The sequence below is a fragment of the Podarcis pityusensis genome, assembly GCF_964106645.2.
Source record: "Podarcis pityusensis genome assembly, chromosome: 4".
Classification (NCBI taxonomy): Eukaryota; Metazoa; Chordata; class Lepidosauria; order Squamata; family Lacertidae; genus Podarcis; species Podarcis pityusensis.
In genome coordinates this window covers 14704424-14728305 of record NC_138027.1, presented here as the reverse complement: position 1 = coordinate 14728305, position 23882 = coordinate 14704424, and the positions used below count along the sequence as shown (strand labels likewise).

General features: G+C 45.6%; 1 protein-coding gene across 3 annotated transcripts in view; it reads left to right on the top strand.

The window, feature by feature from the left end:
- Window positions 1–23882, top strand: part of NOX4 (NADPH oxidase 4) — a 93353-nt gene that overhangs the window by 22447 nt on the left and 47024 nt on the right. For all 3 annotated transcript variants that reach the window (XM_081002150.1, XM_081002149.1, XM_081002148.1), the window contains exons 8-11: window positions 1239–1319; window positions 10096–10318; window positions 11258–11425; window positions 13104–13166. In XM_081002150.1, the coding sequence (XP_080858276.1) occupies window positions 1239–1319; window positions 10096–10318; window positions 11258–11425; window positions 13104–13166 (535 nt within the window). The remainder of the gene's footprint in view (window positions 1–1238; window positions 1320–10095; window positions 10319–11257; window positions 11426–13103; window positions 13167–23882) is intronic.

The following is a 23882-nucleotide window of genomic DNA, read 5'->3' as shown; positions in this document are numbered from 1 at the left end:
TGCCATTGCCACTTCCTTCTTCCTTCAGCTGGGACATGTGCTGGGTAAGCAGGGGCAGCCTGGCCTGTTTTGCCCCCTGAGGTGAAACAGGAAGGTGCCATCCTGCGCTCATGCCGCCCCCTCTGAAGCATCACTTACCAGCATCATGCGACTGCGACTTCTGGGTTTTGTTGAGATTGTACGAGAGCCCTGTGAGATTGTGAGGAGCCCTCAGATCTTGCAGGACCCTAGCGAGTCCTTGTCGAAACCTGGAAGCCGCCACAGCCACTTCCCTTTGCTTCGGTGTGTGTGTGGGCACTTACACACACACACACACACACACACACACACACACACACGGAGGCGCCCTTGGATTCTGTCACCTGAGGCAGCTGCCTCAGGCTGCCTCATGGACGGATTGGCTCTGCGGATCAGCTAATCAAGGGAAGGGTTTTCAAACATGTATCAAGTAGTCAAACCCACTGTTGTGGACAGTAGGATCTAGAATTAATCTAGATTGAAAGTGGCCCAATGAGGACAAGCATGGATAATTACAGAGGGAGAAAAATGACTCTTTGAAGTACAAAGTGTGTGCACAGCCATTGTGAACTTGTCTCACTAGCTTTGTAAGAGTAAGCATAAGAATGATAATTTATTATTTATACCCCGCCCATCTGACTGGGTTTCCCCAGCCGCTCTGGGCAGCTCCCAACAGAATATTAAAAACATGATAAAGAAATCAGACATTAAAAACTTCCCTAAACAGGGCTCCCTTCAGATGTCTTCTAAAAATCAGATAGTTGTTTATTTCCTTGACATCTGATGGGAGGGCGATCCACAGGGTGGGCGTCACCACCAAGAAGGCCCTCTGCCTGGTTCCCTGTAACTTGGCTTCTCGCAGTGAGGGAACCACCAGAAGGCCCTCGGAGCTGGACCTCAGTATCTGGGCTGAATGATGGGGGTGGAAAAGCTCCTTCAGATATTCCTTCTCGGTCCTTCTTCCTTTCCCTCTCCTAGTCCAGTCCTTCAGTGATCTAGATCATGCTCACTTTTTTTTTTTTTTTTGGCACAATCTCCCCTGGGAGTAAACAAAATCTGTTTTTGCTTGCTCCCGATTAAAAATAAAATTAAAAATCTAGGATGTATCCAAATTTAAGTTGAGCAGAACTACTTGGAATATGGCCTCCTCAGCATAAGTGACTTCAACAATGCAAAATGCTTTGATTGCCTAACATTTAATTGTACTTTGTTCCTTTCAGGGTTTCTGATTATGACATCTTCTGGTACACCCACAACCTCTTTTTTGTCTTCTACTTTCTGCTGATGCTGCATGTTTCTGGGTAAGTTATCGCCCCTGTTGATGAAGCTCGACCACAGAAGCATGCCATAAAAACTGAAGCAGGCCAGGGCAGGACAGACAAAACCGCAGCTCTGGAGCTGTGTGAATTTAGCAGATTTCCAAAGGAATGTTTCGAAATGAAAGATGAGTTCACCACCCATGCTACGGGCATTGGTGGTGGGGCTTTACTACTGGTTTTGAAGTCATGGGACTAAGATACAATGTTGGTTTTAATGAGGAAACAAGCTGGGAGAGACGGCCTGAATGCAAATGGAGGAAAGATCCGAATGAATGCAACTGAACCCTGGTAAGGGCTCATTATCGAGCCTGCCTAGTGGCAGTGAAGGCCATTGCATCCTCATTATGTCTTCCGGCAGAGCTTTTCTGAGAGATCTGCATTGGCTCCCAGTACGTTTCCGAGCACAATTCAGAGTGTTGGTGCTGACCTTTAAAGCCCTAAACAGCCTTGGTCCTGTATACCTGAAGGAACGTCTCCATCCCCATTGTTCAGCCCGGACACTGAGATCCAGCTCCGAGAGCCTGCGAAAAGTGAGGCTACAGGGAACCAGACAGAGGGCCTTCTCGGTAGTGGCACCCACCCTGTGGAACACCCTCTCTTCAGATGTGAAGAAAATAAGCAGCTATTCTATCTTTAAAAGACATCTGAAGGCAGCCCTGCTTAGGGAAGTTTTTAATATTTAATGCTGTATCGATTGGGAGCTGCTCAAAGTGGCTGGGGAAACTCAGCCAGATGGGTGGGGTATAAACAAATTATTATTATTATTATTATTATTATTATTATTATTATTTTCTGGGTTTTACGAGGCCTTTTACAGGCTGGCCCAAAGAAGGTGATAGAACCAACGGTAGCTTGCTGTGACTTGTTTGCAAAGCATTTTGAGGATAAAATTGCTTGCATCCACCAAGACCTTGAATCTGCTGTTATAGCAGATGAATCTTATGGGGTGTCCAGAGCACAGTCTAGCCCTGTTGTGTTGGATGAGTTTCAGTTCATAAGGCTTGAGGATGTGGACAAGGTGCTCAGGTCAGTCAGGGTGACCACTTGCCCTCTAGACCAGCCTTTCTCAACCTGTGGGTCCCCAGATGTTGTTGAACTACAACTCCCATCACCCCTAGCTAGCAAGGCCAGAGCTCAGGAATGATGGGAGTTGTAGTCTAACAACATCTGGGGACCCACAGGTTGAGAACCACTACTCTAGAGCGTTGCCCCTCTTGGCTGATAAAAAACAGCAAGAAGGGAACAGCTGGCTGGGCCAGGGAGGTGATCAATGCCTTTTTACGAGACGAGGTGGCCCTTGCCTTTTTGAAGGAGGCAGTTTGAGCATATTACACCGATTCTGGTCCGACTCCACTGGGTACCAGTTAGTTTCTGGGCCCAATTCAAAGTTCTGGTTTTGACCTATAAAGCCTTAAACAGCTCAGGACTGCAATACCCCAAGGACTGCCTCTTTCCATATGGACCTACCTGGACCCTGAGATCATCTTCTGAGTCCCTTCTCAGTGTAAATAAACTAAGGGTAAATAGAAAAACAGACTGGGCAGGATTCACGTGCATGTAGACATATTAAGTAAATGGTGTTGGCTCACTTGCGTTTCAAGGAATGATTCCTGACATACAAGCTAAGGAGGGTAATTTTTAAATTATTTGTCCATGTATGTCTTGTCCAAAATATCCTTAGTAATTATGAAGGCCAGAGTACAGTCATACCTCAGGTTGAATATGCTTCATGTTGAGCACATTAGAGTTGTGCTCCGTGGCAACCCGGAGCACGTTACTTTCAGGTTTCGCCGCTTGCGCATGCGCAGACGCTCAAAATGACGTCACGTGCATGCGCAGAAGCGGCGAAAAGTCATGTGCGTGTGCGCAGACGTGCTGTCGCTAGTTACGTTTGCTTCTGGATGCGAACGAGGTTCCAGAACGGATCCCATTCGAATCCGGAGGTACCACTGTATCTATATTTTGGAGAAGGGGGTGAGTTTCTAGTCCTTAAGGCTGTAAAGTTATGCCTCATTGTGAGTGAAATCTCCCAAACTGGCAGGATTTCCAGTGGATGGGGCTCTCTGCATAGCTCTTTGCTTCTCCCATGGCTAAGAAGAGTACAATGAACTGATTTGCAAATAAACAGATTACGTGGGTTTGCACAATGTAGGCCACATGCAAAACATTAGTTCCGCCCCCCTCCCATCCCAGCTTGGTACATGTAAGCTCCGTCAAGACATCTAGCCTAAAACTGCCTTGACTCCACTTGTTCTCCTTGACATCTTTTTTTGGCTGTTTGAAAGCATCCTTCAGTATCCTATGTCATGCATTCCATCCCCTTTTGATATTTTTGCAGTTTGCCTCTGGGTCTTCTGAACCCTGGAATGGTACCCCCCAATGTTCCCATGTTCTCTCACTTTGCTGTTTTGGTTTCTGAAAAACAAAAAAGTGCAATGGGTGATTAATGTTTGGTCCGAGCCTAAACTGGCTGCTCCTCTGAGTTTAGCCAACAATAGCCAAGCTGGCCAGGGCCCAGACACATGCTCTCAATCAATGACATAGCAGACGTTAGAGTTATGGGAGCCTCTGGGACCATGTCCTCAGCTGGTGTTAATCACCTTTGTTCTCTTTGCTGCGATGGAGTTTTGCCAGTTGCCAGTTGCTCTGCCTGGATAAATGGCCTATACGTTGATGGCTGAGTCATTGCCACAACAAGAGCCAGATGGGCAAAACACTTCCTAAGACTTCATCTGCTCTGGCTTTGATCTAGTCCAGAACCGCCAGAGGAAAATGAATACTTGGCCATCGAGAGTGTGGAAGGAGAGCAGTTAGTGGATCTGCAATGAAGTCTGGATGGGGAGCAAGTTTGTAACAATACTACCCCCTCCTTCCTCCCCATGGAGAAGCAAGTTGATTTCTTCAGTTCAGGTTGGGGAAATGTGTAAGCCCATGTGAGATCAGGGATCTGTGCTATACTCAGACCATTGAGCCACCTAGCCAAGAAGAAAGAAGAAGAAGAAGAAGAAGAAGAAGAAGAGGAGGAGGAGGAGGAGGAGGAGGAGGAGGAGGAGTTTGGATTTGATATCCAGCTTTATCACTACCTGAAGGAGTCTCAAAGCGACTAGCTTTCCCTTCCTCCCCCACAACAAGCACTCTGTGAGGTGAGTGGGGTTGAGAGACTTCAGAGAAGTGTGACTAGCCCAAGGTCACCCAGCAGCTGCATGTGGAGGAGAGGAGACGCAAACCTGGTTCACCAAATTACGAGTCTATCGCTCTTAACTACTATACCACACTGGCTCTTGGGCAACCAAGACTCCTCCCTGTGAGGAGAGGTTGCAGTGTTTGAGTTTAGAGAACAGGTGACATGATACTTATTTATAAAATTATTCATATTGTGGAGAAAGTGGAGAGGGAAAAGTTTTTCTCCATCTCACAAAGCGCTGGAACTGATGGACCACCAGTGAAGCTGAATTTTGAAAGATTCAGGACAGATGGGGGGGGGGGGAGAAGTACTTCTTCACATAAAGGTAAAGGGACCCCCGACCATTAGGTCCAGTCATGGCCGACTCTGGGGTTGCGGCGCTCATCTCGCTTTATTGGCCGAGGGAGCCGGAGTACAGCTTCTGGGTCATGTGGCCAGCATGACTAAGCCGCTTCTGGCGAACCAGAGCAGCGCACAGAAACGCCGTTTACCTTCCTGCCAGAGTGGTACCTATTTATCTACTTGCACTTTGACGTGCTTTTGAACTGCTAGGTTGGCAGGAGCAGGGACCGAGCAACGGGAGCTCACCCCGTCATGGGGATTCGAACCACCAACCTTCTGATCGGCAAGTCCTAGGCTCTGTGGTTTAACCCACAGCGCCACTAGCGTCCCACTTCTTTTTTTTTTTTATAAGGTATTTATTAAAGTTTCAAAAGTAAAAAAAGAGGTTACAATAATAATAGTAAGAAAAAGAAAAAAGAAAAGAAAAAAAGAATAAAAAAGAAAGAAGAGAATACAAAATACAAAAAAGTAAAAACAATTAAAAACAAATCAATCTTTCCATATCTTGTCTTTCATTCACTTGTTTCCCTGACCTCCTCACACCTCCCCTTTTTTGTATTCCAGTTCAGTAAGTTAATTCAGCAAATCCTTTCCCTCTTTGTTTTTATCTTAGTCCTTTGTCTTAATATGTAATAACTGTATATTCTCATCTGTTAGCAGTCCATTTTTACATACTCCTTGTAACATTGCTACTAAAAACCCCTTAGCTTCATTCCAACATCATTCTAACATTCATTAATTTTACAGTATTTCTGTAAATAGTCTTTAAATTTCTTCCAATCTTCTTCCACCGACTCATCTCCCTGGTCTCGGATTCTGCCAGTCATTTCCGCCAGTTCCATATAATCCATCACCTTCATTTGCCATTCTTCCAGGGTGGGTAGATCTTGTGTCTTCCAGTACTTTGCAATAAGAATTCTTGCTGCTGTTGTGGCATACATAAAGAAAATTCTATCCTTCTTTGGCACCAATTGGCCGACTATGCCCAGGAGAAAGGCCTCTGGTTTCTTCAAGAAGGTATATTTGAATACCTTTTTCATTTCATTATAGATCATCTCCCAGAAAGCCTTAATCCTTGGGCATGTCCACCAAAGGTGAAAGAATTTACCTTCAGTTTCTTTACATTTCCAGCATTTATTATCGGGCAAATGATAGATTTTTGCAAGCTTGACTGGGGTCATGTACCACCTGTATATCATTTTCATAATATTCTCTCTTAAGGCATTACATGCCGTGAACTTCATACCTGTGGTCCATAACTGTTCCCAGTCAGCCATCATAATGTTATGTCCAACATCTTGTGCCCATTTAATCATAACAGATTTCACTGTTTCATCTTGAGTGTTCCATTTCAACAGCAAGTTGAATTCTTGACAAATTCTTAACTTTAGGATCTAACAGTTCTGTTTCCAGTTTTGATTTTTCCACCTGGAAGCCAATTTTCTTGTCCAAATTGTATGCCTCCATTATTTGATAATAATGAAGCCAATTTCGCACTTTATTTTTTAGTTTTTCAAAGCTCTGCGATTTCAATTTATCTCCCTCTTGTTCCAGAATTTCCCAATATTTTGGCCATTTGGCCTCCATATTGAGCTTTTTGTGAGCCTTCGCTTCCATCGGTGACAACCACCTTGGGGTTTTATTTTCAAGTAGATCCTTATATCTTGTCCAGACATTAAACAATGCTTTCCTGACAATATGGTTTTTAAATGCTTTATGTGCTTTGACCTTATCATACCACAAATATGCATGCCACCCAAATACATTATTAAAACCTTCTAAATCCAAAATGTCTGTGTTTTCAAGAAGCAGCCATTCTCTCAGCCAGCAAAATGCGGCTGATTCATAGTAAAGTTTAAGGTCTGGCAGGGCAAATCCACCTCTTTCTTTTGCATCCGTTAGTATTTTGAATTTTATTCTGGGCTTCTTGCCCTGCCAGACAAATCTGGAAATATCTCTCTGCCACTTCTTGAAACAGTCCACTTTGTCCAAAATTTGCAGTGTTTGAAACAAAAACAACATTCTTGGCAATAGTAGTGTACCACTTCTTCACATAGCACGTAGTTAAACTATGGGACTCTCTCGCACATGGGGCAGTGATGGCCACCAACTTGGAAGGTTAGACAAATTCATGGAGGAGAGGGCTACCAATGGCCGCTTGCCGTGATGGCTATGCTGTAGCTTCACAGTTGGAGGCAGTATGCCTCCAAACTCCAGTTCCTAGAAGCCACAGGAAGGGAGAGTGCTCTGCTTCTTCACTGTGAGAAGACAATACTGAAAAAGATCCAGCAGGCTCTTCTTGTGTTCTTAGGGACGGTGGGTGGCGCAGTGGTCTAAACCACTGAGCCTCTTGGGCTTGCCGATCAGAAGGTTCTATTCCGCAAGTTCTATTCCGCAAGACGGGGTGAGCTCCTGTTGCTCTGTCCCAGATTCTGCCAATCTAGCAGTTTGAAAGCACACCAGCGCAAGTAGATAAATAGGTACCACTGCAGCAGGAAGGTAAACGGTGTTTCTGTGCACTCTGGTTTCCGTCATGGTGTCCCGTTGCGCCAGATGCGGTTTAGTCATGCTGGCCACATGATCCAGAAAGCTGTCTGCAGACAAACGGTGGCTCCCTCGGCCTGAAAGCGAGATGAGCGCCGCAACCCCATAGTCACCTTTGACTGGACTTAATTGTCCAGGGATCCTTTACCTTTAGTTTTTTTAAACCTCTTGTGTTTTTGTTGTCTTCACTCATTGGTCAAAGCTCTCCACGATTTCAGACAGTGGATATTCCAAGCCCTGCCTACAGATGTCTGATGACTTAACCTGGGATTTGTATGCCACTGTACCACCCCAAATTTGGTCTCTTTACTCTTGCAATTTTCAAGGTTAAGGAGGCTGCAAAGAGATCTTTTCCTGGAAATCAAATAACATGGAAATATCCCATTCCTGAAAGCACAAGGACCAACTTCCATGCCTGCTCAATGGGGAGCAAATCTTGTTTGCTAGAGGTGATCTGTGATATGAGTGGCTGCTGTGTTCGAGATCAACAGCCAATATGTGTCCGTAAATCCTTAAATACAAACCCGAGCTTTCCTTCAATCGTTTTGCAAGTCGAGTCATTCACAAGGCCTGGATAATATGTGTGTACCTGAGTCCCTACATTTCAAAGGTTGTGGAGAGAAGAAGAAGAAGAAGAAGAGTTTGGATTTGATATCCCGCCTTTCACTCCCCTTCAGGAGTCTCAAAGCGGCTAACATTCTCCTTTCCCTTCCTCCCCCACAACAAACACCCTGTGAGGTGAGTGGGGCTGAGAGACTTCAAAGAAGTGTGACTGGCCCAAGGTCACCCAGCAGCTGCAGGTGGAGGAGCGGAGACGCGAACCCGGTTCCCCAGATTAGGAGACTACCGCTCTTAACCACTACACCACACTGGCTCTCGACCATTGCTCAATGGTAAAGTACCTGTCTTGAATTCAGACTGCTCCAGGTTCAATCTTTGGCAACTCCAAACAAGCCTGGGAGAGAACCTTGTTTGCTGACCATTGTGAGCTAGATGGATCATTGGTCTGGCTTGGTTTAAGGCAGCTTCCTAGGTTCCTATCCCAAGCCCCCTCCTCACAATTCCATTAATGTACACAAACTAGAGTATCCTACTAACAGCACACCACAGAGAAAATATATCCATGATTACTTAGCCTGGTTCTCACGGGTATTCTGGGGGAAACAAAATGGCACCCGCAAGCCATGGAGCCGGAGGAGCACCCAGGAGTTTTGACCCCATGTCTCCCTCCTGATTTTGTGAATGAGGATGCAAAATTAGGAGAGGGATTTCAGCCCAGCACTAAGCAGAGCTACTGTATTTTTGGCACTTTTAGGTATAGTCTCATAAGTCAGTGCTGGTGACAAAAATGAATAATGTAGCACTGCTTCTGCTGTCAAGTGCTTTGCGTGCTTCTAAATTTGCAATAATAGATTGTATATCTTGGCAGAGGATCAGGGCATTAGTAGAATGATTCACTGCAACGTGTCCCTTTCAGAAGAGTATGTCTTGTGTATATACTTCTGTATCTGAAAAAGGTTTTCATTTTCCTTCCTAAGTCAGCTATTTCCTTTCCATTGTTTTATTTTTATTGTGTTTACTGCAACAAAACAAAAGTTAGAAAACTTATTTGATCGTACAAAACAGAAGCCAAACAGAAGAATGTTTGCCTTTGAGTTATCCCCTCCCTCCTTAAGAGGGATCACACAGGATGTAGTTTGTTACATTTCTCCAGTGTTGCTCCACATCTTCTTCTATAAAGAGTGTTGATTATTATATGCAGTAACATCTATTGGAAAAAGAGGGGAACCCAGAGAAATTCCTTATCTGGGCACCTCACTATTTTTAACTATTCATGTGTGTTTTGTGGGCAGAAATGGATTTCCTTGTATAGCCCTCCCCCTACTTTTGATCCCTAACTGTGTCTTCAAATCCCCTTCATTTAAATATAAATGCAAGTCTGAAACCAATAAAGGACCAGGGCTCTCAGACATATTATTTCTGCAAAGGCCAATATTGGCCTTGTTTCAATAGAAGACAGGTTATTTCCCTTCCTTTCTCTCCCATTGAAGCATAATATGCCGCTAACCATAAAATTAATAGAAGGACAAGATTGTTCCCTAAAGAATTGATATTATATAGCTCTGCTTTGAGGTGGCTTCTGCTGATGGCTGATTTTCTGAGCTGAGGGCTTAGGTCAGGGGTCGGCAAACTAAGGCCCGGGGCCCGGATGCGGCCCACCGGGCTCATTAACCCGGCCCTCCAAACCTTGCGGACCCTGCCGCCCACTTGGTCAGTCCTCGCACTAAACTAGCGCGACACGGAGGCCTCGCCACACGGGGACTGACTTCTGCGATGCTGGTGCGGCTTCGGATTGGCCGCAAGAAGCTCCTGCAGCCAATCTGAAGCTGCGGGCGCCTCTGGGTAATGCCCCTTCCTTTTGGCTGAGGCGGCCAAGATCCGAGCAGGAGGGAGTGGCGGCAGCAGGGAGGCTGCCTCCACCGCCCAGGCCAGCGGAGTGGGGGAACAGGTGTAGAGTGTACTGAGGATCAAGATCACACAGGAAACTGCAAGATATGCATGGCTTATGAAGATCAAGGTTGTACATTTTGATCAGTTATTTTTTGCTCGTCAGAACTTTAGATGGGGAAAGTTCAAATTTTTAAAAGGAGAACAAAACAAAACGTTTCTCTCTTTGTATTTCTCTAGAGGAGTTCTGAAATACCAAACTAATCTAAAGGAGCACCCGCCGGGGTGTTTGAACCCTAATGCAACAATTCAGGAGGACAGGCAATTTGTGCCTGGTTTTGAAAAGCTGCCTTCTGAAAATGCCCCGGAACCTCTCCCTGGAGGGTTGGTGGAGCTGGAACCATTTCTTCAAAGCAGCTTTGTGTGCACCGAGGAACCGAAATTTCAAGCCCATTTCCCCGAGGTTTGTATGAACATTTTTGCTGTATTTTGCTCGTGGCGGTGAATAAACCAACTGGCTTTGCTGATGTGAAAACACAGAATGTTCATAAACATTCCAACTTCTTGGGGGAAGAAAGCTGTTTTCAGATAAGTTTGAGGGAAGGAGAAATTGTCATTTAGGCCAAGATTTCGAACTTGCGCATGTGTGCCTTTGTGGTTCTGTTTGAGGTCTGAGGAGATGGTTTGGAAGATAAAGCAGAGGGACTAAGGGGCATACAAGCCAGAGGCAATCTGGCTAAAAGAAGTCTGCTGCAACGTTTAATCAGTGAACAGGGATTGCTGCATTAAAACAGCTGACGAAAGGTTGTCAGTTAAACTAAAGGTTGTTGGACTAAATGTCTTTTGTTAGCAGACTTTTTAAAGTTTTATTTTCAATTTATAACCACTCCAAGTGCTAAACACAATTCTAACTGGGGACTTCCCTATTTTCTCTGCAAGAGATGGCAATGCCTCTTCTAAGATGGAGCGTTTTACTGTGATGGCAGTGTTGGGCTTAGAGTGCCAGAGAAGGCCTGAGTGGACCCAGATTCAAATCTATGACTCCATGGAGGCATATCCTGATATTTTGTGGCTTCTTCTGTGCCTACAGTAGTGAGTCTGGGGTTTGAATACAGTAGTACCTCTGGTTGTGAACGGAAGGAACGCAACCCGCAGTGGCACATCTGCACACGCGTGGGTTGCGATTCACCGTTTCTGCGCATGCACATGATGTCATTTTGTGCGTCTGAGCATGTGTGAGTGGCGAAACCTGGAAGTAACCCTTTCCGGTACTTCCTGGTTGCCACAGGACGTAACATGAAAAAACGTAACATGAAACAAATGTAACAAGAGGTGTGACTGTACCAGCTTACTAGCCAGTGTTTTGGCTTACAAGACTTTTGTCATGTCCCCCACTTTTCAGACATGGCTCTGGATCTCTGGACCGTTGTGTTTGTACTGTGCTGAAAGGCTTTACCGCTACATCTGTAGCAGCAACAAACCTGTCACGATAACTGCGGCCATCAGCCACCCCTGCGATGTCCTTGAGGTGCGGATGGTGAAGGAGGACTTCAAAGCGAGACCTGGACAGGTGAGCTAATGGATGCTATTCCTGGCCCCTGAACTCTTGTGTCCTGAACATAAGAAGAGCCTGCTAGGTCAGGCCAATGTTCTCACATGCCTCTGGGAAACCAGCAAGTGGGACCTGAACTCGAAAGCATTTCCCCCTCCTCTGGCTTCCAGGAACTGTATTCCAAAGCGTTGCTGCCTCCAACTGTGAAGGCAGAGAATGGCCATCATGGTTAGTAGACATTGATTGCCTTATCCTCTTTGGATTTGTCTAATCTCCTTTGAAAGCCACCCACGTCGGTGGCCGTCATTGCTTCCTGGAGGTGCAAGTTCCATAGTTTAGCACTGCACGGTGTGAAAAAATTACTTCGTTTTGCATCTCCTGAATCCTTCAGAGAGAACCAGTGTAGTGTAGTGGTTAAGAGCGGTAGACTCGTAATCTGGTGAACCGGGTTTGCTTCCTCGCTCCTCCACATGCAGCTGCTGGGTGACCTTGGGCTAGTCACACTTCTCTGATGTTTCTCAGCCTCACTCACCTCACAGAGTGTTTGTTGTGGGGGAGGAAGGGAAAGGAGAATGTTAGCTGCTTTGAGACTCTTTCAGGTAGTGATAAAGCGGGATATCAAATCCAAACTCCTCCTCCTCCTTCTTCATCTTCATTAGATGTCCATGAGGTTTAGTATTATATGCAACAGAGAAGATACAGGAGAGTGGAGTAGGAGTGGAATCTGGAATTAAGGTTAGGCTGCAAACCCAATCCATGTGTTCTCAGAGAGAGCCAAACTCAGTAAAAACAAAGATCCGAAAGCAGACAGTGTATAAGAGCATAAGAGCTCTACTGGATCAGGCCAGGGGTCCATCTCGGCTAATGCCCTGCTTCTGAGCGTGCCAACCAGGGGCTTCTGGGAAGAAAACAGGCAAGGCAAGAAGGCTATCTCTTCCCAGCAACTGGTATTTGCTGGGTTGGGACCCATTTACACTATACATTTAAAGCGATATCATAGAGTTGGAAGGAACCCCAATGTCCCCAAGTGCAGGAATCTCAGCTAAAGCATCCATGACAGATGGCCATCCAACCTCTGCTTGAAAACCTCCAAGGTAGGAGAGTCCACAACCTCTTGAGGGAGACTGTTCCACCGTTGAATATCTCTTTCTTGATGCAAATACATCAGCAGAGCCAATTCCATACTCCTGCTCCAAAAATCAAATGCCACGTGGTGATCCCACCAGGTGGAAATTTGTGGCTGAGCACTTCCAACATTTAAATCATATCTCTGAATAAATTTTGTTAAGCCTAGCTGCACCATAGCAGCAGTTTATACTGGGCTTCTTGTATTGATAGACTCAGCGATGACCTTTGTTTTTTTGCCCCATGTTTGGATAATAAAATCCAATGATAATCGTGTTGCAAACACCCACCCCACAAATTCCAGTGCCAAATACCGCTAGAAACATCAGCCGTCTAATAAGACAACAGCTTGAGAGAAAGCAATTGGAGCGGGCACGTTATGTATGAATGCTTAAAAGGAACTATGCTGCAACAAAGCAATTTACAAATGAGGTCAGAGGAATAAAATCTGCAGAGCTAAAACAAACAGGTTTGGGGAGCCTGATTGGGAGGCTGAGTTTCTGGAGGGAAGTGGGGAAGACTTACTGCATATTAGAAGCAGCAGCTCTAAGAGACATCTTTGCCATTTCAGTACATCATTCTGCATTGTCCCAGCGTGTCATCAGTAGAAAGCCACCCATTCACCCTAACGCTGGTAAGGAATATCTTTTACTATTTGTGCTATTGGTATTTGCTTTCTAGGCATCTGTGACAAACGAATGCTCCTATATTTTCCTTTGTCAAATTTGCTGGTTCATTTTTTTACCCCATTACCAATTAGAACGTTGTTGGCGTTGTTGCTCAGAGGTGTTTGCATGCACCATCTTCTTGCAATCTTCACAATAACCCTGTAAGGCAGGATAGTATTTTCTGCCCCTCCCACCCCTGCTGGGGATGAGCCTGAGAGTGTGTGTCTGCTGTGAACTAACATGGTGGCTTTAGGAAATAGGTGAGATTCAACACGGAGGGAACCGCATTGTGCTACACCAGAATCATATCCAGGTGTGCCCTACCTGAGTCCCGGGCAGGATCTATACAGACCTGTTTAACGTCATTAGAACGGTATTAGCTATATTGTTCTAAAACATCACAGGGTGTACTTGTAAAAATAAAGCATTTATTTATTTTTTACCTTTGTTTCTTTCGTCAAAATGCTGTCTCCCTATTACCAGTTGCTGGTTGCTCTGAAGCACCCTGTGGTGTCGCATTTTTATAATGCATTATGAATGTTAAAAGTGTCCATATGGTAAAACCATGTGTCCATATGGTTATCAAAACCCTTTCTTAATGTTAAAAGCCATGAGCGTAGATTTGTCCCTGGTGAGTGGTCGAAGAATGAGTGGCACAATAGCAGTGTCCCAACTCACATGACATGGCTGTGATAGTTTGACAGCCCTGCAGGCAGTGGTGGAGGGTGTCCATTGGGACAAGCAGCAGCAGCGGCAGCAGTAGTAGTAGTAGTAGTAATATGCCACCCATTTGACTGGGTTGCCCCAGCTACTCTGGGTGTCTTGCAACAAATATTAAAAACACAATAAAACACCAACCATTTAAAGAATCCCTGTACCATTTAAAGCCTTCAGATGTCTTCTAAAAGTCATATACAGTGGTACCTCGGGTTACATATGCTTCAGGTTACATACACTTCAGGTTACAGACTCCGCTAACCCAGAAATAGTACCTCGGGTTAAGAACTTTGCTTCATGATGAGAACAGAAATCGTGGTCTGGCGGCGCGGCAGCAGCAGGAGGCCCCAATAACTAAAGTGATGCTTCAGGTTGAGAACAGTTTCAGGTTAAGAACGGACCTCTGGATCGAATTAAGTTCTTAACCCGAGATACCACTGTAGTTGTTTATTTCCTTGACATCTGACAGGAGGGCGTTCCACAGGGTGACGTTAATACTGAGAAGGCCCTCTACCTGGTTCCCTGTAACCTCACTTCTTGCAGTGAGGGAACCACCAGAAGACCCTCGGAGCTGGATCTCAGTGTCCGAGCTGAACAATGGGGGGTGGAGACGCTCCTTCAGGTATACAGGGCCGAAGACGTTCCATTTGAATAATTTGTACTTCTGTTCTTCAGCCAAGAAGTCTCCTGGAGCAGCTTATGTCCAATCAAAATGAGACAATCCTTAGCCACAGGCTCACAACCTAAAAATGGCCCGTCCCTTGAGAGATGCAAGCCTTTGCCATTCCCTCTCAGAGGATGGCTGGCTGATTCCCCAGTCTGTACCATTTATTGCACTACAGTAGTAGGAGTCAATGCTTGGGGAAGAGAAGCCTAAATGTGTCGCTGGAATTCTGAACTCCTATTTTGTATTTCTGGAAAGACTGTGAGCTTCTTAATTGCGCGTCTGCTACTTGTGAACAAAATACAATTTTGTTGTTGTTGTTTTTAATAACATTCCAATGACGGGGGAGACTTCAGAAACTTCTAACCCTTTTTTTCTGCCTAGCCAAAGGAATGGACAGAAATTTTCCTTTAAAAAAATTCTAGGTCGTGTTGTGCCTGGGGCTGCTCTTTTGCCTAGAGATGTGTATGTGTGAGTGCCTCTTGCTTTGAGGGTAATGCGAGACTTGGGGCTGCGCTTATAGAAAATGTAGGCAATATATTAATACTGTCGTCTGCCTCCCCTCCTGCTCCTGTTTGACCTACTTGCACTGACTAAGTAGCAACACTGGCAGCTTGAGGATTTTTGCCAGCTTTCTCAGCATACTTTTGTTTTTCTTGTATCCCCCTATTTCCCCCCTGAAAATGATGTGATGCTGACTCAGTCTCTCTGCCATCTCCAGCATGGCACTCTTTGGATGCTGCCTACAACTGATGGGACTTGTAGCCCCCAAACCTCTTGAGGGAACCAGGTTGGAGAATGCTGTGATAGAGGATGCAAGTTGGTAGCAAGGATGGATAAGCACCACTGAAGATGGGAGTTGTAGTCCTATCAGCCCTGCTGGCTGCAGCTGATGGAAGTTAGGAACATTGTTGTTGTTTAGTCGTTTAGTCATGTCCGACTCTTCGTGACCCCATGAACCAGAGCACGCCAGGCACTTCTGTCTTCCACTGCCTCTCGCAGTTTGGTCAAACTCATGCTGGTAGCTTCAAGAACACTGTCCAACCGTCTCGTCCTCTGTCATCCCCTTCTCCTTGTGCCCTCCATCTTTCCCAACATCAAGGTCTTTTCCAGGGAGTCATGAGGTGGCCAAAGTATTGGAGCCTCAGCTTCACGATCTGTCCTTCCAGTGAGCACTCAGGGCTGATTTCCTTCAGAATGGAGAGGTTTGATCTTCTTGCAGTCCATGGGACTCTCAAGAGTCTCCTCCAGCACCATAGTTCAAAAGCATCAATTCTTTGGTGATCAGCCTTCTTTATGGTCCAGCTCTCACTTCCATACATCACTACTGGGAAAACCATAGCTTTAACTATACGGACCTTTGTTGGCAAGGTGATGTCTCTGCTTTTTAAGATGCTGTCTAGGTTTGTCAATGCTTTTCACCCAAGAAGCAGTTGTCTTTTAATTTCGTGACTGCTGTCGCCATCTGCAGTGATCATGGAGCCCAAGAAAGTAAAATCTCTCAGTGCCTCCATTTCCCCCCCTTCTATTTGCCAGGAGGTGATGGGACCAGTGGCCATGATTTTCGTTTTTTTGATGTTGAGCTTCAGACCATATTTTGCGCTCTCCTCTTTCACCCTCATTAAAAGGTTCTTTAATTCCTCTTCACTTTCTGCCATCAAGGTTTTGTCATTTGTTAGGAACATAGAACCATAGTATTGTTGAGTTGGGAGAAACCTCAAGGGCCATCTGGTCCTTGCAATGCATAAACTTAAGAAGTGCCAGCAGGATCAGGCCAGGCATCGTGTCCAACATCCTGTCCTCACCGCGGCCAATCAGATGCCCATGGGAAGGCCAGATTAAGACCTTTAGAGCTCCTAAACACTTAAAATATTTTGGTGCCCCCTAATTCAAAATACAAATAATAGTAAACCATAAAATAAAATTTTATTTTTTGAAATGGAACAACACCTTGTTGGAATACACCTGAGGGGCACACGCAGCCCCCGAAATGAGACAAACCTCTCCGGGCATCTTCCTGATGCCGTGCAGCCAGGGGCATCCGTAAATCTTCAGTCCCGACATGCACCAGTGACACATATCAGAAGACTATGTGCACGCTCACTCAGCAGAGTATAGCAGAAACTAAGTGGAGCTTTGGTGTGTGCATTCAAAGTAATTGATAAAGCAATATATACAGGACAAAACAACCATGGCGTCCTCTCCCTTCTCCTCCAAGAGAGAGAGAGAGAGAGAAAGAAAACAGTACAAAAGTACAGTACAGCGGAAGAGATAAGACTGACTTCCATTCTCAGACTTTCCAAGCCAGGAAAGTAAACACAGACATGTGATGTAACAATCGCATATCCAGCAACGGAGGAGTGAAATGCTAACATACGTACGGTACAGTGAAATGGAAAATAATGTTCATTTTCATATACTGCCACTTTATTCCATGATATGAACAATTCAGTTGCTAGCTTACAGCTAGTAAGCTTAATTCTTCTCTACACAAGGACGAACCCAGCAAAAATCCCCTCCCCTTTGCAACTGGAGGTCCTATTTGCTCCCACTGGTGGCAATGGGAGAATCTTCCAAGTAGCGGTGAAGGGTTGGGGATTTAGTTGGGAGTGTGGCTGGGGAGATAAGGGTTGGTCCTCCTCTTCCTATGTACTGTGGTCCTGGTGTGCCCCCCCCCCGAAGCCCCTCTCTTAGGATTTTGTTGTCCAAACAAAAACCTATTTACCTGTTAACAACGCAGTTAATGCCACATCTAATTTGGTTCTGAGAAGCTGAACCTCAGGATGACCTATTTTAAAGGTGGTTTGGGGATAACTTGAAATGCATCGTGCTGGATAAATTGCATATTTTGTGTGGAGCAGAAGTTATCTTTTCTCGTGCAATTCTGGGCTGCATCAATAGGAGTATAGCATCTAGATCAAGGGAAGTAATAGTGCCACTGTATTCTGCTCTGGTCAGACCTCACCTGGAGTACTGTGTCCAGTTCTGGACACCACAGTTCAAGAAGGACACTGACAAACTGGAACGTGTCCAGAGGAGGGCAACCAAAATGGTCAAAGGCCTGGAAACGATGCCTTATGAGGAACGGCTAAGGGAGCTGGGCATGTTTAGCCTGGAGAAGAGGAGGTTAAGGGGTGATATGATAGCCATGTTCAAATATATAAAAGGATGTCACATAGAGGAGGGAGAAAGGTTGTTTTCTGCTGCTCCAGAGAAGCGGACACGGAGCAATGGATCCAAACTACAAGAAAGAAGATTCCACCTAAACATTAGGAAGAAGTTCCTGACAGTAAGAGCTGTTTGACAGTGGAATTTGCTGCCAAGGAGTGTGGTGGAGTCTCCTTCTTTGGAGGTCTTTAAGCAGAGGCTTGACAACCATATGTCAGGAGTGCTCTGATGGTGTTTCCTGCTTGGCAGGGGGTTGGACTCGATGGCCCTTGTGGTCTCTTCCAACTCTATTATTCTATGATTCTATGTGTTCCTGCATTGGTGTCTTCACTCCCTTTCTCTTTTGTTCATTCTCCACCCCACCCTTCTGCCTTAAGCCTGAACTACATTTTTACAGCTTTACTGATAAAACGTTGGAGGCTGTTGTTGACGCAGGAAATAATTTGACGCCATCTTTCCATGAAAAGGTGTGCAGTTATTTCCTGTATTTTTTGGGGGGAGGAGTGGTACATGGGGGATCAAAATAACCAGTCAGCAACCACATAGGAAACTGCTATATACCTGATCATAGAATCATAAAATTGTAACGTTGAAAGGGACCTCGAGGATTGTCTAGTCTGACTGCCTGCAATCCAGGAATCTCACTAAAGCATCCGTGAGAGATGGCCAGCCAACCTCTGCTTAAAAACCTCCAAGTGGAGTCCATTCTACTATTGAACAGCTTAATGCCAGGAAGGCCTTCCTGATGTTTAGTTGAAACCGCCTTTCTTCTAACTCGAAGCAATTGATTCGGGTTCTACTCTCCGGAGCAGGAGAAAACAAGCTTGCACTATCATCCATGTGGCAGCCCCTTAGATAGTGGTACCTCGGGTTACAGACACTTCAGGTTACAGATGCTTCAGGTTACCGACTCCGCTAACCCAGAAATAGTACCTCGGGTTAAGAACTTTGCTTCAGGATGAGAACAGAAATTGCGCAGCGGCGGCAGCGGGAGGCCCCATTAGCTAAAGTGGTACCTCAGGTTAAGAACAGTTTCAGGTTAAGAACGGACCTCCAGAACAAATTAAGTTCTTAATCAGAGGTACCACTGTATTTTGTGGGGGGTTTGGGGGGGATTGTATATGACGATAGATGTTTTGGAATATTTTAGGAGACGTCATAAAAATGATTTTTTAAAAGATATTTGAAGATCACATCTCTCAGTCTCCTCTTTTCCAGACTAAACGTACTCCTTCAACCATTCCTCATCATGCTTGGTTTCCAAGTTGATGTAGCCTAGAATAGCATTAGCCTTTTTTTGCTGCTGCATCACACTGTTGATTCATGTTCAGCTTGTGGTCTGCTAAGACTTTTATTTATTAAAATACCTCCAGCTCAGTACTGTTGACACAGACTGGCATTAGCCCCCATGCGTCTCTCTCAGCCCTACCTGGTGATGCCATGGATTGAATGTGGGACATTTTTCTTGCAAGGCAAGTTCCGTAGCACCGAGTGACAAGGGGCCTTTCTAGAGCAGCGTTCTTCCACTTTGGGTCCCTCAAAGTTGCAGGTCTACAACCACACTCATCCCAGCCAACTTTGCCAATGGTAAGGGATGCTGGGAACTGTGGTCCAACGTGATATGAGGAGGAGGGTGGTACTGACTGAGATGCTTCCTTTGCTTCCATGGCTTCTGTTTCCAAGTGATCGATGTTAGAATTCCTGCTCCGTTATTGCAGTCATGGGATGTTGTTTATCACATGATGGTGTATGTTTTGACTCCACTGAGTGGGAAGTGACGGAAACAGGATGTTTGTGTTACTGTGTTCCGTGAAGTGGGACTATTGTCCTTTGTTCTTTTTCTCTTTGCTGTCTGATGCTAGAGAGAGAGGGAGCCATGTTGCAGTGCTCCGTGTGTGCTTATATGTAAATAAAGTAGATTAGCCAACATGCTGAGTCGCTGAGGTCTGTTACGCAGCTGCACAAACTCTGCAGATCCCTAAGTGTGCTGTTGTTGGTTGGCATTGGTCGCTGTGATGTTCGGGCAGAAGAAAGCTTTTGAAGAAAGCTTTTGAATGCCAGTCTCTACCAGGGTCCCACTTGAGTGTAGGCTGAGCTCCTGACAATTAGTGGCGGCTGCTCTGGTGGGGCCAAATGGAAGGTGGAGCCAGGGGCCTAAACAAGTGCAGTCCATGGAAGGTGTAGCTGGTTCAGCCCTCCATTTTGTCCAGTACCACACCTGTACCTTTAATGGCAGAGAACAAGTGAAGCTATTTATCTCATGACGGGGGAAACCCCTTTCAGCCTCAGCTTCTGCATCAATGCACAGAAGCAAGTTAAACTGTGATAAAGAGGGTTTTCGCCTTAGTGCATGGGAGCGCAGCATTCATTGACTTATTTTATTCAGTTTTATTTGCTTGTCAGGCTGCTGCTAAACTCCCAAGAGCAGTACCATTTATTTTTCTTAAGTTGGCAATCCTGCTGCTGCCATGTAGTTTATATAAAGATGCCTCAGGTTATACATTTGCAGCAATGTGTAGCACTGGGCTTGGTTTAGGTTGATTAAATTTATACACTGCTTCTTACTTAAAAAGAAGGAGCACCAGCCAAAGTTATTTGCAACCCCCCAAAACAAAAATACAGTAATGCCACCATTTCTCCTCACAGGGCTCAGTGCCTTTCAGGACCCCCACGTATGATATATTTTTACTTCCTTTAGCTTCCATTCTGAAGTGACCATGAATGGCCCTCCAGATGTTGCTGTACTACAACTCCCATCACCCCTAGCCATGGCCCGTGCTTACTAGTACTGATGGGAGTTGTAGTTCGGCATCATCTGGAGGGCCAAAGGCTTTCCATTCCTGTAGTAGTGCATGCACGAATTTCATAACTTGTTTCTGAGCACCAAATTATCTCCTAAGAAGTGGCTCTGAGATTCCTGAGTACCTTGTCCCCATGGGCAATTAGTTTGGGGATTCTTCCCACCCCAATTTCCCCAAGCAGCGACTGATAGTTCTCCAGCATTCATTCTCAGAAAGCAATCCTCTACTTACAGACTTCCCCAACCTAGTGCCCTCTAAGCTGTTTTGGCCTGTATCTTCCATCAACCATGGCTATGTTGTCTGGGGCTGATGGGAGTTGTCATTCAAAAATAATTGGAGAGCACTAGGTTGGGAGAAAAGCAATGACAAACCTAGACAGCATCTTAAGAAGCAGAGACATCACCTTGCCAACAAAGGTCCGTATAGTTAAAGCTATGGTTTTCCCAGTAGTGATGTATGGAAGTGAGAGCTGGACCATCAAGAAGGCTGATTGCCGAAGAATTGATGCTTTTGAATTATGGTGCTGGAGGAGACTCTTGAGAGTCCCATGGACTTCAAGAAGATCAAACCTCTCCATTCTGTGGGAAATCAGCCCTGAGTGCTCACTGGAAGGACAGATCTTGAAGCTGAGGCTCCAATACTTTGGCCACCTCATGAGAAGAGAAGACTCCCTGGAAAAGACCCTAATGTTGGGAAAGATGGAGGGCACAAGGAGAAGGGGACGACAGAGGACGAGATGGTTGGATAGTGTTCTCAAAGCTACCAGCATGAGTTTGACCAAACTGCGGGAGGCAGTGGAAGACAGGAGTGCCTGGCGTGCTCTGGTCCATGGGGTCACGAAGAGTCGGACACGACTAAACGACTAAACAACAACAACAACAGGTTGGGAAAGGCTGGCCAGTTTTAACAGGTGTCCAATAGAGCATCCTTTTGGAAAATACAAATAGCTTCAGCCTTATATCCAGCGACAAAGTGCATGTGACTCTCATCACAGCTGTGAGTTTTCCTTTGTGTGAACACCAGACTTGGCTGCTTGCTGGCTGTTTGGGCTCTGCCTGACCTCAGCAGTTGCTGTGAATCCTGAGAGTTATTTTAGTAACAAAGAAGCTCATTTTATATCATGGGAAATCTATATATCTATATATATATACATAAAAAACCACCCCTGCCTCCATCCGGCTACAGGAGCAACAGATGGAAGGAATCAAGCACGAGGGAGCAAATTTGGTATAATTGAAGGGGCACACCAGATCAAGGTGAAGATGTTTGGTCCTTATTTGTGGTGTGCCTTGGTGGGAATGAAGTGCTTCTTCCCTCGTCTTTTTCTGTTTGTTCTGTGATCTTCATGAGCAGAGTTGGTTGTAGAAAATGCAGGTGTTTGTACATGCCTTGTTTTCTGCTGCCCCAGAGGGGAAGACCCAAACCAATGGATTCATTGGAGATTCCGACTAAACAATAGGAAGACGCTTTTAATGGTAAGAGCTGCTTGACAGGGGAACAGACTACCTCAAAATGGCGGACTCTCCTTCACTGGAAGTTTTTAAACAGAGGTTGGATGGCCATCTGTATGGGATTCTTCAGCTGTGATTCCTGCATCGTGGAGGATTGGACTAGATGACTCTACAATTTTATGATCTAGTTCAGGGGTTGGCAAAATTTTTAAAGCCGAGGGCCAGTCCACTGTCCCTCAGGTCTTGTGGCGGGCCAGAGAAGCAGCACCGGGGGTGGAGAGCTGGAAGAAGAGGTGAGGGGGGCAAGTAGTCCTCCTCTCCCCCCAACCCCAGCCACTGCGCTTACATTCCCTGGGGCTGCCACCACCACTACCACTGCCACCACCGCTGCTGCTTCTCGTGGGTAGGCAGAGCAAGCTCATCCGCTCCTATCTCTTGAGAGCCAGTGTGGTGTAGTGGTTAAGAGTGTAGTGGTTAAGAGCTTCTGTCTAGTCCACAGGAGCACCAGGGCGGCAATGGCGGAGGGAAGAATGAGCAGCGCGAAAGGGCTGGCTCCGGAGAGGGGCTGCTTAAAATGGTGCTCAGCCAGCTCAGCCCAGCCCCCTTCCTCCTCTAGGCAGGGCAGGGAGAAGCCAGGAGGAGGGAGGGAGGAGGCGCCACCATGGTGTGTGTGGGGGGGGGGAGGAATGGCGCAGGGAAAGAAATGGCGCAGCCCGAATGAACAGAATTCCCACGCCGATCCATGGACAGTCCACAGGCCGGATCCTGAAGGCAATTGGGCCTGATCCTGCCCGTGGGCCTTAGTTTGCCGACCCCTGAACTAGTTAGTGGGCTGCAGACTTAGCTTGAATTTCCCTCATGATAGGCATTTATTTGCAGGAGCTACATTAAACAAGTAATTTGGGATTAGTTTCTGAAACTAAACTCTATTATTTTTGTGTGTTCCTTATTTAGAATAGATATTACCCTACACTTGTCGGAGAACTGGCTGTGTGCATGTTTTAGTGACAATGTTGCCAACTTATCAATTGGCCTCTGTAGCTGTGCTGCTAGTAGTAGCTTGACAAGTGACGTTTAGCCAAAGTTGATCATGTACAAAACAGCTGATTTGTACACATCCGTTCTCTCACAAGCAACGAGAGCAGAACATGGCCATTTTTGTGGCAAGAGGTGCGTGGAACGCTCCTAAGACAGCATGTTTTGTTTCGTGGGCTTAGAAAAAATAAAAATAAATCCTGGCCTGCGTGGATCTTAAGGATTTCCATGGAAATTTGGCAGTGCAAGCTCTCTATAAACAGAGATGTGCCGTATATAAACATAGCAGGTCTTTATACATTCACCAGCTGAAACCGTATTCCTTCATAAATGAATATTCCCTGATTGCTGAGGGACACCCTATGAATACAAATTATACGTGCATCAACTTTGTTCAGCAAGAACTTTGGGAGAAAGTGAAGCATTCCGGTGGTGGGGCCAGAAGGCAAGAGCTTTTCCGCCCCCACTGGCCTGCTCCAAGCTTTCAGATTTATCAATATATTGACCTGGTTCAGAGCTATAGAGAATCTCTATAGCTCAACAGTGTAAGTGCAAAAGGTTCCTGATTCAAGCCTGCATGAAGCTTGCTAAAGACTGAATCAGATAAGTGCTAGAGACACAAAGAGGTGGAAGGAACGTTCTTTCACATGTGGTGGACTTGTAAAAGGGTAAAAGCGTATTGGGAAATGATCCATAATGAATTGAAAAAAATGTTTGATAGTACTTTCCCCCCCCAAAACCAGAGACCTTTCTGCTGGGGATAATTCAGACTGATATTCCCAGGTGTCAAAAAAGGTTATTTATTTATGCCACTACTGTGGCCTGTGTTTTGTTAGCCCCAAAATG